Genomic DNA, 17014 nt, shown 5'->3' with positions numbered 1-17014 from the left:
GTTTCCTCACTATTTCTAATTTGATAAGGTATGATGGTGTCGGTCTGCTTGAGTTATTCCTGCAGTGTAGCACATGATGTAAGACAGCTGAAGCCTTTTGCTCATTAGCTCAGTGCATCAGCATTATATGAATCCTTAGATTAAACTGGACATTCTGACCTTTTTGATAAAGACATTCAAAAACTGAAATTATGTCATTGGGTTTTTTTTTTTTAAAGTCTTTTCCTCCATTTTTAGTACACTTGACCCCGAATAAACAGACATTCTAAAGCAGAAAGCTGGTCAATCTTGCCATAATCTGTGCTGATACAGTGAAAGCACACTGAAATAAACCTTTAATTGAAGATGCCAAGGCAAGAGGAGATAGCTTTTGTTAGACTGGGCCTAGGTAAAATAGAAAAAGCGTTGTTTTGTTATTGGTAATCGCCCCAATAATTTGGTGGCTGCCCTTACCTTCACTTGCCACTCACATCCAATCGTGCCTTCCTGCCTGGAATGAGAATTAATTGGATCAGCGTGTTTAAGTGCGCGCACAGCAGTTGAGAGCAGATGGTTGTGTTAAACGCCAAGCTTGGTGCAAGAGCAACACGCCATCAAATTTAAATTAAGCAAAATTTTCTATTCCATGTGATTGCAATGGCTTTCTAATACATTCTATTAGTTATCCTAGGAATGTTAATCATGCACAAACAGTGCAATGTTTAGCAGTAATTAGTCTTAGTGAGATTTATAAGAGCTTATTATTTGGCTCGGTTTCTGTCTTCAGATAGCATCTCTTTAACTGTCCTAATGACGATGCGAATCGTTTTTTCCCCAGACTGTCATCCTGTTTTCGTGATGAGCTGGTTCATAAGAACTTTATAAGAACTCAGAACAGAAGAATCTGATCAAAGAGAGTGCCAGAGGAGTTGGAAAAAAAAAAAACACGGAACACTAATCAAAGTGCCGTCGTGGAAATAGCAGTGCCTGAACCAAACAACCCGTATGTAATTACCGTGGCATGTATCGATCGCGCTCTCCGAGCCCTGCATGCTGATAAGAAGAATAAAAACACTGAGGGGGCGTGGCTAATGCAGTCAGGATGATAAGGAAAGCAAGATGCAAAAGCAAATCAGGCCAGCGCATCAGATAGTCAAGGTGATTTTCACTTTATGAGAACTGCGTCCAAGTCTTTTAAGTGATTTTTCCATTCATGCCTGCCTGACGAACGACAGTCGTAGATAAGAGAAAAATCATCCATTATAGAGCTGCAAAGCCCAGCAGCTTTTACTATAATTTCAACGGCTGTAGTGAGGGCAAAATGCTAATAATGCTGGGGAAACGGTGAGGAACAGGCTGCACTGGGCTATAAATAGCAGCATATCCCTCCACGTGCAAGGCTTCTGGTTGCTGTGCTACAGCACAGTGTTGAGCATCAGGGAGTTGGAGACAGTTATTTATTTACGAAGAATCTCCTTGTAGCGCACCAACCTTGCATTTTCATTCATGTTTAATCATTTCAGCCTGTTAGAAAGGATGTAGTTAGATTTTTGCCAAAAAAAAAAAAAGGCCATATGAAAAGAGTTGAAGACATCAAGAATTAAAAAAAAAAAAAAAAAATGCATAATACTTAAACAAGCAAACAAATAAATAAATAAATCCTGCACTGCCTTTTAACTACTACTGACCTAGACACTGTTGCAACAGCCTGGCCTTAATTGCCCTGTGCTCGAACCCCAGGGGAAACTGATGGCATGCAGATAAGTCTGTAATCTCATACACTGTCTCAAGGTTACGTATGTAAACCTGGTTCCCTGAGGGAACAAAACGCTGCGTCAAGAATGCTATGGAAATGCTTCTGCATGACCAAGCTCTACAGGAAGAAAGCTAAATAACATGTGGTAAAGGAACCGCTCTCTTATAAGCGTGTGCTTAATGGCAGTGTGGCATGGAGACGCAGCATCTCGTTCCCTCAGGGAACCAGGGTTACACATGTAACCTTGAGACGTTCCCTTTCAGGAACTTGAGCTGTGTCAACAACGCCTTGGGAACGAGTGTCCAATATCACCAGACTGACCAATCTCTGCCTAATGTGGATGGGCACAGCTAGGTGAAAGAACAGAGGGGCCAGGAGTGGCATGAAGGTCAGTCAGGTTGACCAGCACACAGCGTTGCAAATGTCTTGGAGAGGTACCCCAGAGTACATGGCCTTTTGAGGTTTTTCTCTAGTGACTCCTCTGCAAGCGGAGCATGATAAGCCACAATAGTGGACACGTAAAGATTTAGGGTGTAAGGAGACAACCCTTTGGCAAACCATTCTTGAAGAAATTCCAGCACTGGGCCAACCAGGCGGTTAACTGGGTCTAAGTGGTGACCTACGCACCATGTAGTGAACAGGTGTCACTTCGTAGCATACAACCCCTTGTGGAGGGAGCTCTAAATTGGGGAATGGTCACTATGACATAGGCCAAAAGACCAGCAGCTAAGAACTGTGCCCCCTAAGGGGCCACAGCTCAGAGAAAGAAGGTCCCTCCTGGGAGGAATCTCCCAGGGAGGGTGTTCGAGGAAGGTTTACCAGGTTTACCCTTGAGCCCACAGGAGGATCTGTCATGCCAGCTTGTAAAGGAGGTGAGAGCGCAGGTTCATGTAGGTCCGTACAGACCAGCACATTATGGTCCCTTAGGTCTAAGAGAAAATGCTTAAACGATAAAAGCACCTCCAGCAATTCAAGGCAGATGCAATGAGAGATGGGGCCTTTACATAGACCTTGGGTGGAGCGGCCACTCATGACCACCCCAACATGTGAGGGAGGCATTTGTCGTTAACATTACGTGAAGACCCTCTGTCCCTGAGCCACCACATTAGGGGTCACATGTAAAGGGAGGCACCACATTGGATGCAGCTGCCATCAGATTCATCATACTTTACTGCTTCACAGTGAGTAGCTGTCCTTCTCTCACTCTCTTGATGGCAGTAAGGATAGACTTGACTCATGCAGGAGACAGCTGCACCCACATAATGGTCAAATCCCACACTATACCCAGATAGGTGATGCTCTGTACCGGAGAAAGCACACATTTCTTGGCATTCAGTCTTATCCCCTTTATCTTTATATGAGCGAGAATGCCATCTTGATGCCGGGTCATCAGGTGCTCCGATCTCGCTAATATCAACCAGTTGTCGATATAGTTCAGTATGCGGATGCCCTGGAGTCTCAGTGGAGCCAGAGCCACATCCACACACTTTGTAAAGGTGTGGGGTAAAAGCGCAAGGCCGAAGGATAGACCCGATATTGGTGAGATTCAGGCCTGAAAGCAAACCTTAGGAACTTCCTGGGTAAAGAAAGCATGGATATGTGAAAATAATCATCTTTTAGATCTATAGTGACAAACCAGTCCTTAGACATAGCCCTTGGACATTGTCAGCCCCTGCAATAGCTTTCTCATCCAGCTCCCGTAGCAGGTCAGCCTGATAAGCATGCAGCACTGCCATGGGCTAAGCCTTGCTCACCAAGGACAAGGAAGTCTGAAGGGGCTTGGTGGACAGTACAGGGGCCTTAAGGGATGATGCAGCACCCAGGGAGAAATAGCCAGCCAGCTTCTCTTCAACCCGGGGCATCGTCCCATAACCGCACTCTTTCAGACCCACTACGTTAGTGTAGAGAGACATTGGGACTGAAGAGGTGGGCCGAATATGGCCTGCTCCAGGACCTGAACACCACAATGTGCAGGTCAGAAAAAAGGGCATGAAGGCAGTGACGTAGGTCAGAAAAACCACTCATCCAGCGTGATAAGCAGACGTTGTTCCTGCTTCTTGTCTGGCCAAGCAATATTTAGCTTACTACAATAAGTAACTACCTCCATGAGCTCCTCAAAAAAGGACTGGCTGAGAATGGCTGTCAGCGGATTCGTCGACATCCATCCCCTTCACGATGCTCTCCACACAGGGGGAAGAAACTGCCAAAATGTGTTTTTCCTAACCCTGAGCAGGCCCTTTGACCTCAGCCGTAACTCAAATGTAACTCATTGTGATACATACTGTGTGTGCCCCTGAGGTGCAGCACAACTTCCTTTTATCCACTTCGCAATTCGTTCTTGCTCACAATCCTGGCAAAGATTTCATACCAACTATATTTGTAATATTGCAGCTTAATGAACACAAATATTTACCTCTTGATTATTGCCACCCCTGAGAAAACGAATAAGTGAGAACTACAAGACATTTTTTTTTCCTCATGAAAATACTTACAAAATATCTTGGGTATTCAGCATTATGAATAAATAATAAAAAAGCCAATTTAAAAGATCACTCATGTAAAGTAATAATATTAGATAAAGTTATTATTTCTAAAGGACAAAATTAGATTCATATTTTCTTGTTGCTCTGAGATACAAATCCCAATGAATCCTCTCTCCTAATGTAGAATCAATGCTTATTACTTAAAGCTTTCAATGTTTAATGACTTGCATTTACTGCATTAGGATGAATGATTAATAATGTCACTTTGTTTTGCCTTTTGAACATTCAGCACCAGTCTCCAGCCTAAATGATTACAACAATATTCACCTTTACATTTCACATGCATGTGTATATATATGGTACAAATACATCTGTTTTAAATTGTTCAATATAATAGATTATTTTCTATGTATACAATAATAAAAGAGAGTATTTCAATGCAGTCCTTTACCCTTTATAACAAATGTCCACCATCTTTTTCTCCCCCAAGTGTCATTGAGGGATGACAAATATAGCTAGAGAGACAGTACTCTTAAACCAGGACTTCAATCACTGTCATGAGCATATCATAACGAAAGAAAGACAGAGCAAGTCAGAGAAAGGAACATATATATTGAGATATAAACTACGGAACTTGAACTAGTAATTTTAGCTACATTCACTGTCTTCTCACTGATGCAGATAGAGTGAATATAAAAAAAGAAGAGAATCATGGGTTTGAAGATGCATTTCAGAGCACTACTGTTTCTGAGAAATCTTTCATGCTTTTTTTTTCTGACTTACAATTTGAAATGTGCCTGCACAGGGTCAAAGGAAGCATCGCATCAGGCAAAAAGTAAAGCACACATTATTTCCATTATTTTAGTTGTCAATCAGGGCAGACACGAGAAATGTTATTTTGACTTACTTCTATGCCAATAAAATACCTAATAATAGTAATAATAATAATAATAATAATAATAATAACAATAAATCTTCCATGCACTGAGATATTTATAGTTTTACAGGTTTATAGTTAACAGCTATGCAAAGACAGATCTGCCCATTCTCCATTTATTTGTCATAAATGAAAACACATATTAGTTGATTAATGGGTTTGTGTTGGCTCGCTTTATTTGAATATTCTATATTTAATGGCAGTATAATAACAGCTGATTGTTACAAACATTACTTAATGCTATTCTTCCTATACTGGCTTAATGGAAAATTTGAATTAGTGGAATTTCCAATAGAGACTCCAAAAGACTCTGGATAAATTAATCTGCTAAATGCTATAAATATAATAAACACAAGCAATTTAAATTTGACAGTATAATCCATATAAAATATATTGCATCATAAAAGTGCAATCTATGCAGATTATATGATCTGTAGTTGATGAAATTGAGGTTTATATTAGTGTTCTTATGCATGAATGTTCACATACTCATGAGATTGAGTAGGAAAGGAATGTTTTTTCCCCTACATTTACGGGATTTTCATAAATACAAACTTTCTTGAGTAAATGCTTATAAAAATGATCGTAGACAGATTTATCCTTATTTCGGCTGCTCTTGTTAGGGGTCGCCACAGAGAATCATCTGTCTACATAATAGTCTGTCCTCTACATCTGCCTCTTTTAAACCAACTACCTGCATGTCTTCCCTCACCACATCCATAAACCTCCTCCTTGGTCTTTCTCTTTTCCTTCTTCCTGGTGGCTCCATCCTCAGCATTCTTCAACCAATATACCCCATGTCCCTCCTCTGCACATGTCCAAACCAACTTAATCGCGCCTCCCTCACCTTGTCTCCAAAACGTCCTACATGCGCTTTCCCTCTAACAAACTTGTTTCTAATCCTGTCCATCCTCATACCTCCTAATGAAAATCTCAACATTTTCAACTCTGCTACCTCCAGCTCCACCTCCTGTCTTTTAGTCAATGCCACAGGTCTCACCACAGTCCTATAAACTTTCCCTTTCACTCTTGCAGATACTCTTCTATCACAAATCACTCCTGCCACTCTTCTCCACCCACTCCACTCTGCCTGAAACTTTTCTTCACTTCTCTAACACACTCTCCATTACTTTGCACTATTGACCCCAGGTACCTGAACTCCTCCACCTTTCTTCACCTCTTCTCCCTTCAACTGTACCACTCCACTGCCTCCCTCTCATTCACACACATGTACTCTGTCTTACTCCTACTGACTTTCCTTTTCCTTCTCTCCAGCACGTACCTCCACCTCTCCAGGCTCTTCTCCACCTGCTCCCTACTCTCACCACAAATCACAATATCATCCGCAAACATCAAAGTCCACAGAGACTCCTGTCTGATCTCGTCTGTCAACCTATCCTTCAACACTGCAAACCGGAAAGGGCTTAGAGCCAATCCTTAATGCAGTCCAACCTCCACCTTGAACCAGTCTGTCGTTCCTACTGCACACTTCACTGCTGTCACACTCATACATGTCCTGCACCACCCTCACATACTTCTCTGACACACCTGACTTCCTCATACAATACCACAACTCCTCTCTTGGCACCCTGTAGTATGCTTTCTATAAATCCACAAACACACAATGCAACTCCTTCTGACCTTCTACATACATCTCCATCAACATTTTTAAAGCAAATAATGCATCTGTGGTGCTCTTGCTCGGCATGAAACCATACTGTTGCTCACAGATGGTCACCTCTTCCCTCAGCCTGGCTTCCACTACTCTTTCCCATAACTTCATGGTGTGACTGATCAACTTTATTCCCCTGTAGTTACTGCAGGTCTGCCCATCTCCCTTATTCTTAAAAACCCAGTACCAGCACACTCCTTCTCCATTCTTCAGGCATCCTCTCCCAACAATCAGGTTAGAAACTCCACTGCCATCTCATCTAAACATCTCCATGCTTCTACCGGTAGACAGCTTGATAAATAGAGAACATTAATTGTAGCCCACTTCATGTTTGTTTTTCTCAATACATGATCAGACTTACAGGGCTCAAGAAATTGGTCTGAATTCTCTTTGCAACTTTTGTGTCACGTTTGAATTTTATTTGCTCATGCAGCAGCCTTTTTTTTAAAGAGTTCTATTATTTCAATGTTTTAGTAAATTTACTTGTGTTACTTCTGTGTAGACGTAAATTTCCTTAGTTCTCATTGGTACCCCCTTTAGGAACTCGAGCTATGTCAACAATGCTTTGGGAATGCTTCCACATTGTCCACAGCTATGTTGTTGACACAGCGTCTCGTTCCCTCTGGGAACCATGGTAACAACGTAACCTGGAGACATTCTTACTGCACATGTTCAGTAATGGTATACTGGTTCATAAATTGCATGTAAAAGGTTATAAAGATGAACAAGTTTGAGAGAAACTTTTGAGCATAAATGACAAACTCCATTTAAAAAATTGCTATAAATACAGTATATAAGTGCTTACTTGTCGTATGCCAAGACGATAAGCCATGATACGGTCCACTGTATCAGGGTTCATCTGTGTCCACTGCAGCTTATAGCCATAAACCCGGGGACGGTTCTGCCACAGAGGACTATAGGTATCATAGTAGAACTCTGGAGCATAAGCTTTTCCTGTAGAGGGAAAACAGACAAAATCTGACTTATCTTATATGTAATAGTATGCACCATTTATCATACAGGCAATGTAAATAACCTGCATGCATACATATCCAAAGATAAAATAAAAATAACCTTTATAACACATTCATAAACATTGCTTACAGTTTACATAGAGAAAATCTGGGATTAGAGTCTTATGTTAAAACTTAATTAATGCAATGTTTATAAGTATTATGTTAACCCAATGTGGGTGTAGATAAAGAACAGTTATCTTTATCTATTTATATGTATTTAAATTGGACATTAATGTAGCTCATTAATAAAATAGGAAAAGTATCTAACACCAAGTGTGTCCAAAATGATATCTAACCCTTTGAAATGTCTATTTACTGGATCTGAATTTATATTGTACCATGGAATTAAATGAAAACCGCAACCAAATTCAACATTATGTTACCTTTATTTTTTATTTACAAACGCTATATGCAAGCTAGTATGGTTAATGGTGTGGTAGTAAAGCTAATGGTGTGAATGCCCGCCGGCTAAAATGGTAATCAAAGTTTCACTATTTAGAAAGCACTATGTCATGAACATACTGTATAGGCAAAAAAGAAACAAACAAACAAAAAAACAGCACACAAATAATTTTCAAATGAGTACAGAAATCAAGCTAAGCGTCTGAAGCAGGTCTTGTTTGCTGAGTTTTGAAATTTTATGAACCAACATGAAAGAGCAGCTGCTCGCCAGATAACTTAATATCTCGATTGAGAAACGATTGGTTTTGGATGGACTTAGGATCATCAAGAGTCTCAGGCTTATCTGTTTATATCCAGAACCTGACAGTTGATGACTTGGTCAAAGTGTTCAAAGAGTTATTGTGTTCATGACAGGTGCTGACGAACACACAGACAGAACTGTGAGGGAGGCGAGCGTGGCCATTGACGTGGAGGAATGTGAAGTTGCTGATCTCTGCAAGCAGCCTCATAAACCTGCCAGTGGTGTTTATGTCAGCCATGACTTATTAAGAGGCTGTGGTGGCCCAGACACTTTTTAATGATCTGCAGATTTAGCCCTGCAGGCTGGGAGGAGGGCCATTGCAATCCCATCAGGAAGCTGCCTAAGCACATCCCAAATGGCACAACAAAACCATGAGTGAGTGAGAGAGAGACAGAGGGAGTGAAGAAAGGTAAGGAACAAGACAAGGGGAAAGGAGAGCACCAAATGAGAACAGATTTATTAAGCTAACACAAGAATTGTGGCTCCCTAACTAAAGAAAAACAGCAGATTTTTGAGTTTATCAGACCTACTCTACAAATAAAGTATATTACAACAGTGAGTGTACCCCTCATATTTCAGCAATAATTTATTATCTTCTCAAGCGACATTACTATAGAAATGAAACGTAGATATACTTTAGAGTAGTCAACGTGCAGCTTGTATAGCAATATAGATTTACTGTCCTTAAAAATAACTCAACATAATGTACAGCCATTATTGTATAAATAACTGGCAACAAAAGTGAGTATTCCCTAAGTGATAACAGCTGTAAGTCATTTATCCATGCATGGCCACATGTCCTATTCATCATGTTCGTGTTTTTTTTCCGCTTGACAGGACCATAACATTTTTATATCTTGTATTAGAGCAGTTAAAATTTGGTACTTGGAGTCCAATTCTCTTTGTGACCACTGGCTGCTCAACATGGCACCTCATGGCAAAGTTATAGTTACAGCACTGTGGCCAGGGTCATACAGAGGTTTTCCAAGACGGCTTCCACTCAGAACAGGCAGCGCAAGGGTCAATCAAAGAAGTTGGTCAGGTGCAGAAGCTAGCTTTAAAAAAACAGACGCATGGGTGATACTGCTATTGCTTTAGAGGTTGCAGAAGCGGAAGGTCCGCATGTCAGTGCTCAGAGCATACGCCGCACACTGCAACAAGTTGGTTTGCATGGCCGTCATTCCCGAGGGAAGCCTCTTCTGAATACGCCGCACGTAACAACATGGAAGAAACATGGATTCCAATATGAACTGTGAAATTCTGAAGCAGAATATGATGCTTTCCTCTCATGATGCTCTCCTCTCCCACTGTTTTCCAGCAGGAAAACAACCCCAAACACAGCGCCAAGATGCCAACTGCCTTGCAGGGGAAGCTAAAGGTGAAGGTGATGGAGTGGCCAAGTATGTTTCCAGACCTGAACCCTATTGAGCACCTGTGGCGCATCAAGCAGAAGGTGGAAAAGCACCATGTGTCTAACATCCAGCAGCTCTGTGATGTCATTATGGAGGAGTGGAAAAAGATCCCAGCAACAAACAGCTGTGGTGAATTCCATGCCCAGGAATAAAGCTCACACAAAATATTGACACTTTGGACAAGCTCACTTAGGCTGTACTCACTTTTGTTGGCAACATTCTGACAAAAATGGCTGTATATTAATAATAATGATGAGCAAAAAATCAACCCAGATTGTAAACAAAACAACAGACCTATAGCTGCAAAGGATCACATGGCATTCCACTCCTGTCAGCCAAGAACAGAAATCTGAAGCTACATTGGGCACAGGCTGACTGAAGCTGGACAGTTGAAGAATGTATTTCTGCTGCAGCATACAAACAAAAGGCTCGAATTTGACATTAACAGCATGAATCAACAATGGTGTCAACACTTGTGTCAACAATTCAGGATGCTGCTGGTAGTGTAATGGTGTGTCGAATGTTTTTGTTTTTGTTGGTTGACACAAATTGGGCCCCTTAATACCAATTAAGCAAGGTTTGTATGAGACAGCTTCGTTACTGACCACAAGTGTCTTCTTATGACCACAGTTTATTCATCTCTTAATGGGTAAATCCACAATGTTAATGTGCCTTTCTCAATACACAAGACAACTGGCTCCATAAACATAACAATGACCTCAGTAAACAGATTTGTTCATGTCTGTGTAATCAATTTAGAGATACTTGCAGCACTGCAGACTGATTTGCAATTTTCTCGAAATGTAAGATTATGGACATTCTAAATGCATTCAGCTGGATTGTTTTTCTTTTCTTATGACTAACAACTGAATTAAACATAAAAATTCACACTATTAAATTCCACAACTGATAATCACAGCAAACTCCAAAAACTAGATCAAAGTGGATCAGCACACACACACACACACACACACACACACACACACACACACACACACACTCACACACAAACACACACACACACACACACACACCCTGAAAGGTGTGGGGAGACCAGAGGATTTATAAGAGTTTTTACATTTACATTTGTGGCATTTCACTAGCAATGAATAAATCTACAATGGTAGATTAGATTAAAAACTTAAGGTAAATCAGCCTACAACTCAAGTTACTACAAGTTGAGATTTTATTTTATTTTTTCAACAACACAAACTTGGAAAGTGTTAGTTTAAGTGTTTCAGGAAGAGGTAAGTCTTCAACCGTCACTTGAAGATAGCCAGGGACTCCGCTGTTCGGACATCTAGGTGAAGTTCATTCCACCACATTGGTGCCAAAATAGAGAAGAGCCTTAAAGTATACTTACCTTTTACCCTGAGAAAAGGTGGTACCAGTCGAGATAGCATTCAAAATCCACCAGCTGTGGTCTGCTTGTTTGCAGGGAGACCCTATTTATAGAGACTGTAGCAGACAAACAGCTGCTTCAACTTTCTCCACAGTTCCGGTTAAGCTTCTCCTGGTAGAAAGGCATAAAAAAAGGAGGATAGAATGCCTGCAGCACGATGGGTCGTGGGGGAACCGAGGGCACCTTAGGAACATACCCCAGTTTGGGGTAGAGGAAGGCACTGGCCATGCCTGGAGTAAACGCCAGAATGAAGAGTCCCACACAGGCACTCTAGGTTGCACCCGAGGCCTCAGCATCTGGGTGCCGTGGAGGAAATGTGTCACTAATGGGTGCTTGCCCAGTGACTGCTGAGCAAGCGGAGCCTGATAAGCAGCAATAGCTAACACGTAACATTTCAGGGTGAAGCGAGACAAACCTGTGGCAAACTGTCCCTGTAGGATCTCCAACTCTCAACTGACCAGGCAGTTAACTGAATCCAACTGGTGGTGCTCGCATCACAAAGTGAACAGGCACCATTTTGCGGCATACAATCTCCTCATGCCGGGAGCTCTGGATTGGAGAATGGTTTTCACTACCTCGGCAGAGAGACCAGCAGCTAAGAGCTGTGACCCCTCTGGGGCTACAGCCACAGCCTTCTAATTCTGGGCAGGGGTGAACAAAAGGGGGTTGCTCGAGAAGGGCTATCAGATTCGCAAACCATGGTCTGCCTATCCATCGCAGGGACGCAAGAACTAAATGGTCTCCATCCCGGCAAACTCTCTCCAGAACTCCGGGAGCAGTGTGATGTGGGAAAGGCGTATAGGCGCAACTTCAACCACAAATGTTCCATGGCATCCAGACCAAGCGGGTGTGTGAGGGAAAACCAGAGGGGACAGTGCGATGTCTCTTGAGTCGCAAACAAGTCTGCTTGTGCTCTGTAAAACTTCCTCCACGTCTGGGTGGAGCCTTCATTCCCCGTGCCTTGAGAGGGTGTCTACTCCCTGGTTTAGGCACCCTGAGTCAAAGGGTGTTATGTAGGAGACCACTGATGTGTTGTAAATATGGATATATAGTATATAGTATATATTATAGTGCAGAGTAAGTTGCCCTTCAGGGAGAACCCTCTGTCCCTGAGCCACCACTGGAGGGGTTTCATGTGCAGGAGGCCAAGCGGAACCTCCAAGCGGAGCAGAGTGTCAACGAGATCTCTGACATCAATAACCTTCCCCTCCTAGAAGCTAGCGTCGTCTCCACCGCATGTGCTTTTATAGCGTCCTTTTTGTGACGTCATCCTGCCAGTGATGTTGCCCCTTTCTGTTAGATAGATTGTACATGTAAATCAGAGCATGGACACGGTGAAGCGTTTTTGATGCAGCTCGAGTTCCTGAAAGGGAACCCCCCTTTTCCTGCTATTGTAAGTTTGAGGGGAGGTCACATTAAATGTTTGCCACTTTAGCATATAAAAGCTGCTTCTTCTGTTTTTCTACCTAAGGTTCTGAAAAATATGTATGTATGTTATACACATAAGTATTCAAACCCCCTTCCCTTTTTATTTTTATGTTGCAGGCTGACACTACAATCATTCATATTCTTTTTTTTTCATTAATCTACACTCAGTGACAAAGTAAAAAAGAAAATCATTCAAAAAATGTTTGTAAATGTATTAAAAAGTAAAAAAATGATATAGCCCATTACATTAGTATTCAGACCCTTTACTCAGTACTTAGTTGAAGCACATTTGGCAGAAATTACAGCCTCAAGTGTTTTTGGGTATGACGCAACAAGCTTTGCAAACTTGGATTGGGGGATTTTGTGCTATTCTTCATGGCAAATACCCAGATTGATGGAGGGATGCAGTGATGGTTGTCCTTCTGGATCTTTGTCCCATCTCCACACAGGATCTCCTGACCTCAGTCAGAGTGACCATCGGTTTCTTGGTCACCTCTTTTACTAAGACCCTTCTCCACTGATTGCTCACTTTGGCCTGACTATCAACTATTGGAAGAGTCATGGTTGTGCCACAGTTCTTCCATTTGAGAATTATGGAGGCCGCTGTGGGAATCTTGGGAGTCGAGATCTGTGCCTTGCGACAATCTTGTCTCTGAGCTCTGCAGGCATTTCCTTTAACCTCATAGCTTGTTTTTTGCTCTGATATGCATTGTCAGCTTTGAGGCCCTCTATAGAATGGTTTAAAATACTTCTAAATTCAATTTACCTCAGGTGGACTTCAGTAGAAACATCTCAACAAAGAGGAATTGGAGGCACCTGAGCTAAATTTCATGAATACTTTTGAACATATTTCAGGGTTTTGTTTCTTTTTTAAATTCACATAGATTGCTAGAATAATGTTTTCACTTTGTCATTATAGGTTACTGAGTGTAGATTAATTAGAAGAAAAGAGTTTGAAAAATAAAAGTTTGAGGGTTCAAAGCCTTTTTTTTAAGTGGACTATATAATTCATAAAGCATTTAAATTAATGGGATATTTCTTAAGATTATTATTATTTGTATTTTTTGTGTAAATGCTTTTTTAGTCAAAACAGTAAACATTAGTAAACATTTGTAAGAAAAAAATTAATTTATCAAATGTTCAATCATTTCTTATGCTTGTGAATGAAATAGAATGTTTATCTTTCAGAGCAGACTGAATAATTTTCAAATTTCACATTTTTCTTTTGCTTTGAATGTTAACATTATCTGTAATATAAAAACCTTTCCAGATTTAGAACAGTCTCGCTTATGATTCAGGTTCATTTTCTATTATTTATGATGCAACCCTGGATGAGTGAAGGTAATTGAGCTGTGTGCTACCACATATGTTACCTTAAACCATGCAAGTGAGCATCTGTACAGCCAAGAGTCAAGCAGTAAATGTATGTCAAAGTGTATTATGTGGTTTTTGGTAGGATAAAATAAGAAACAACCTTTTTCTCAATGTTCATCTACAATAGATTTAAATGTGAATTGCATTTAATTTTAACATGGAAACAACAACAACAAAAGACTAGAGTAAGATGTAAGACTGGAGTAAGAAGCGTGGTGTTAACCTGGCAGAACAAATGAATAGCTTCTTTAACTCAGCTCTGCAGATGCCACAGCCTGGCATCTCAGCATTTCTGATTAAGCCTCTGTTATAGTATTTTTGAACTCAGGCCTGTGTATACAGAGTCTGGCCTCTCACATGGTCCAGTAATCAGATTTACTGAGTGCTTTTTGATCTCGGTTTAAAAAACTGACTGTGGCACATTTCATGCATCTTGGCTGCCTGACTGTCCCTGACGTCAGAAGAGGACAGGGTAGGAAGAAATTAGAATTATTAGATTTACAGCTCAGGAAGTCAGTGCCCTGCTAAGACAATTCTATAACCACATAATGTCTGGGTTGCTATTTACATGTTGGTGGGCAAATTGGTAATACTGACCATGTAAACTACTTTGTAAAAAAAAGATAGATTTTCCTTATGTCTGGTCTGTTCTATAGAAGCATGTTTTTGATTAAAATTGATTATGTTTTGCCAGTTTGAATGGAAGCAAAAAAGGAGTGTACCAAACACTAAGAAACTCAAGTTGATGCCAATAATATAATCTCAAAACTATTCAAAACTAATAAAATTTTCACTATTGCTCTCAGACCTTTGGGTGTCTCATTTTATAAAACAATCAAGATAATACTGTTAAACATCTTGCTTTTTTCTTGTGATCTTCAAGCCCTTTTAAAGCAAACTAATGATATGATATATCCCTCTCCCTTTTAAATGTCTACGTGCAGCAAAAAAATTGCATTGTTTTAAAACTCCTTCCCCTCAGCTGACATACTGTGAGTACAAAACAGGAGCCATTATACCTACAGTGAACAGGAGCAGAGCTCCTCTTGGGAAGCATTGCCTACAAACTGGGCCAGATTTTAGGGCTAATCAGTAGCTGGAGTAGACTACCTTCCCCGGAGTTTGCAGGCTCTGCTAACTCTGGCATCTGCCTTTGTGTCCAGATGGCAGGAAAGTCAGGCATGGGGAGAGGAGAGAGCTGCTGAACGATGGCAAGTCAGCTCTCCACCTTTCCATGGCAAAAAAATAGATGCAGACTGCTGAGATGTGCTTCAGGCTTTACCTACAGCTCGCAGGGAGGCAGCTCTGATTTATGCCAAACAGTGTAGAAGGTCCATGTATTCCGCCCTTAAACCCAAACACTACTGGAGAAGAAGAGGCTTCAGTGGCGCCAGGATCAGGTAACAAATGCAGGCCAGCCCTGACAGTCAGCGTCCTCATGGCTCCTTTGAGCTCTCTGATGACTGCTGCGGCCATCAATCCATATCTCTTTCTGTCATGTGGCGCTGGTGTGGAAGACGTGATGGACTCTAAATGGCCCTGATTTCACTCCTTCTTTCAGCTCAACACACTTCATTTCAGGACCTATGGCCAAGGTTTTTTTTTAAATGAATTAATTTTCCCATGCCTCCAGCCATTTCTTCTTCCTAGCCATCACGTGTCATTTGGCATTAAGCAATGCATACGCAGCTGATGTGAATCTTATTGAAAATATTTGCCAATCAGTTGTTTCTTAGTGTCTAGATGTGCAATTCCTTCCAGTTCTTTCTATCAATTACCTGGTCCTTGATATAAGGCACGCACACTGACAAAACTCATTTGTGAGTCTGAATAAAATGGAAAATTGAATAACTTTGCTTGAGGACAAATTAGTAAGTTTGAGAAAGCAAAGAGTCCAGAGGGAAAGCCTATAAAGTGCTGTTCGTTATATTTATTCCTTCCATTTAAAACACTTCCCTACATATAACTAAGTATTTTTATTAAAGGACAAAAACATCATGCTTTGGAAAGATTTTGAGAATCCTTAATAAGTATTGCAGTTGCCCCTGCAACTGCAAATCATCGCATATACATCACAGCACAGTAAAAATCTTTATTACAAGAGCAGGGTCAGCCATGGTACAGCATCCCTGGAGCACAAAGGGGTTAAGGGCCTTTCTCAAGGGCCCAAGAGTGGCAAATGGGCGATACCAGAGCTTGAACTCCCAACTTTCTAATCAGTAACCCAGCACCTTAACCACTGGGCTACCACTCCTCTAGTTATCTTGATAGGTTCTAGTTGGATTTTACTTATCTGAAAGTAAAATTTTAGGTTGTACATTGTACTTTATAGGTTCTCCCTTAAGAGACAAACCACAAATCCAGCCAGAGTGCTATATTTACAAATCAAAATCAGAGTCTTAATATTTGGTTATATAAATATCCAACCCTGGAACAACACACAGGGAGACAGCAGGCTGGCTCAGCTAGCTCAGATTCTCTACTGCCAGTTAACCAGCTTTGTTTGAGGATGTTCACAAATGTTAGTTAGCTTTTGTTTAGAAATTTTGTCTAACATCGAAAAATAGTTTGCAATAACGTAGATCCATCTGTCCAGTTCCAAAAAATGATAATTGTCTAACAGTGTGAGATAACCTGAGACAATCTGAGATTATTATCTTATTTGTAAATCTTATCAATCTAATTTAACAGGATTAATAATGTATTAGGCAAAATCTGTTAATATGAGTCAAGCTAAGGTATAAACAACCCCACCCCACATCCTCATAGGATCTATGGTCTAGTGAGAATTATCATAAGCATTATCATGTCAGCATTGTTAGCATTCAACGCTACATGATAGACGATACAGC

At 40.9% G+C, this 17014-nt stretch overlaps 1 protein-coding gene across 1 annotated transcript in view; it reads right to left on the bottom strand.

Annotated features, from left to right (window-relative positions):
- Positions 1–17014, bottom strand: part of LOC124377073 (MAM domain-containing glycosylphosphatidylinositol anchor protein 2-like) — a 192619-nt gene that overhangs the window by 28550 nt on the left and 147055 nt on the right. The window contains exon 10 of the mRNA XM_046836373.1: positions 7633–7781. Within this exon, the coding sequence (XP_046692329.1) occupies positions 7633–7781 (149 nt within the window). The remainder of the gene's footprint in view (positions 1–7632; positions 7782–17014) is intronic.

Source organism: Silurus meridionalis, chromosome 23 (assembly GCF_014805685.1).
Source record: "Silurus meridionalis isolate SWU-2019-XX chromosome 23, ASM1480568v1, whole genome shotgun sequence".
Classification (NCBI taxonomy): domain Eukaryota; kingdom Metazoa; phylum Chordata; class Actinopteri; order Siluriformes; family Siluridae; genus Silurus; species Silurus meridionalis.
The sequence above is the reverse complement of the archived record's forward strand: the minus strand, read 5'-3'. Positions and strand labels throughout refer to the sequence as shown.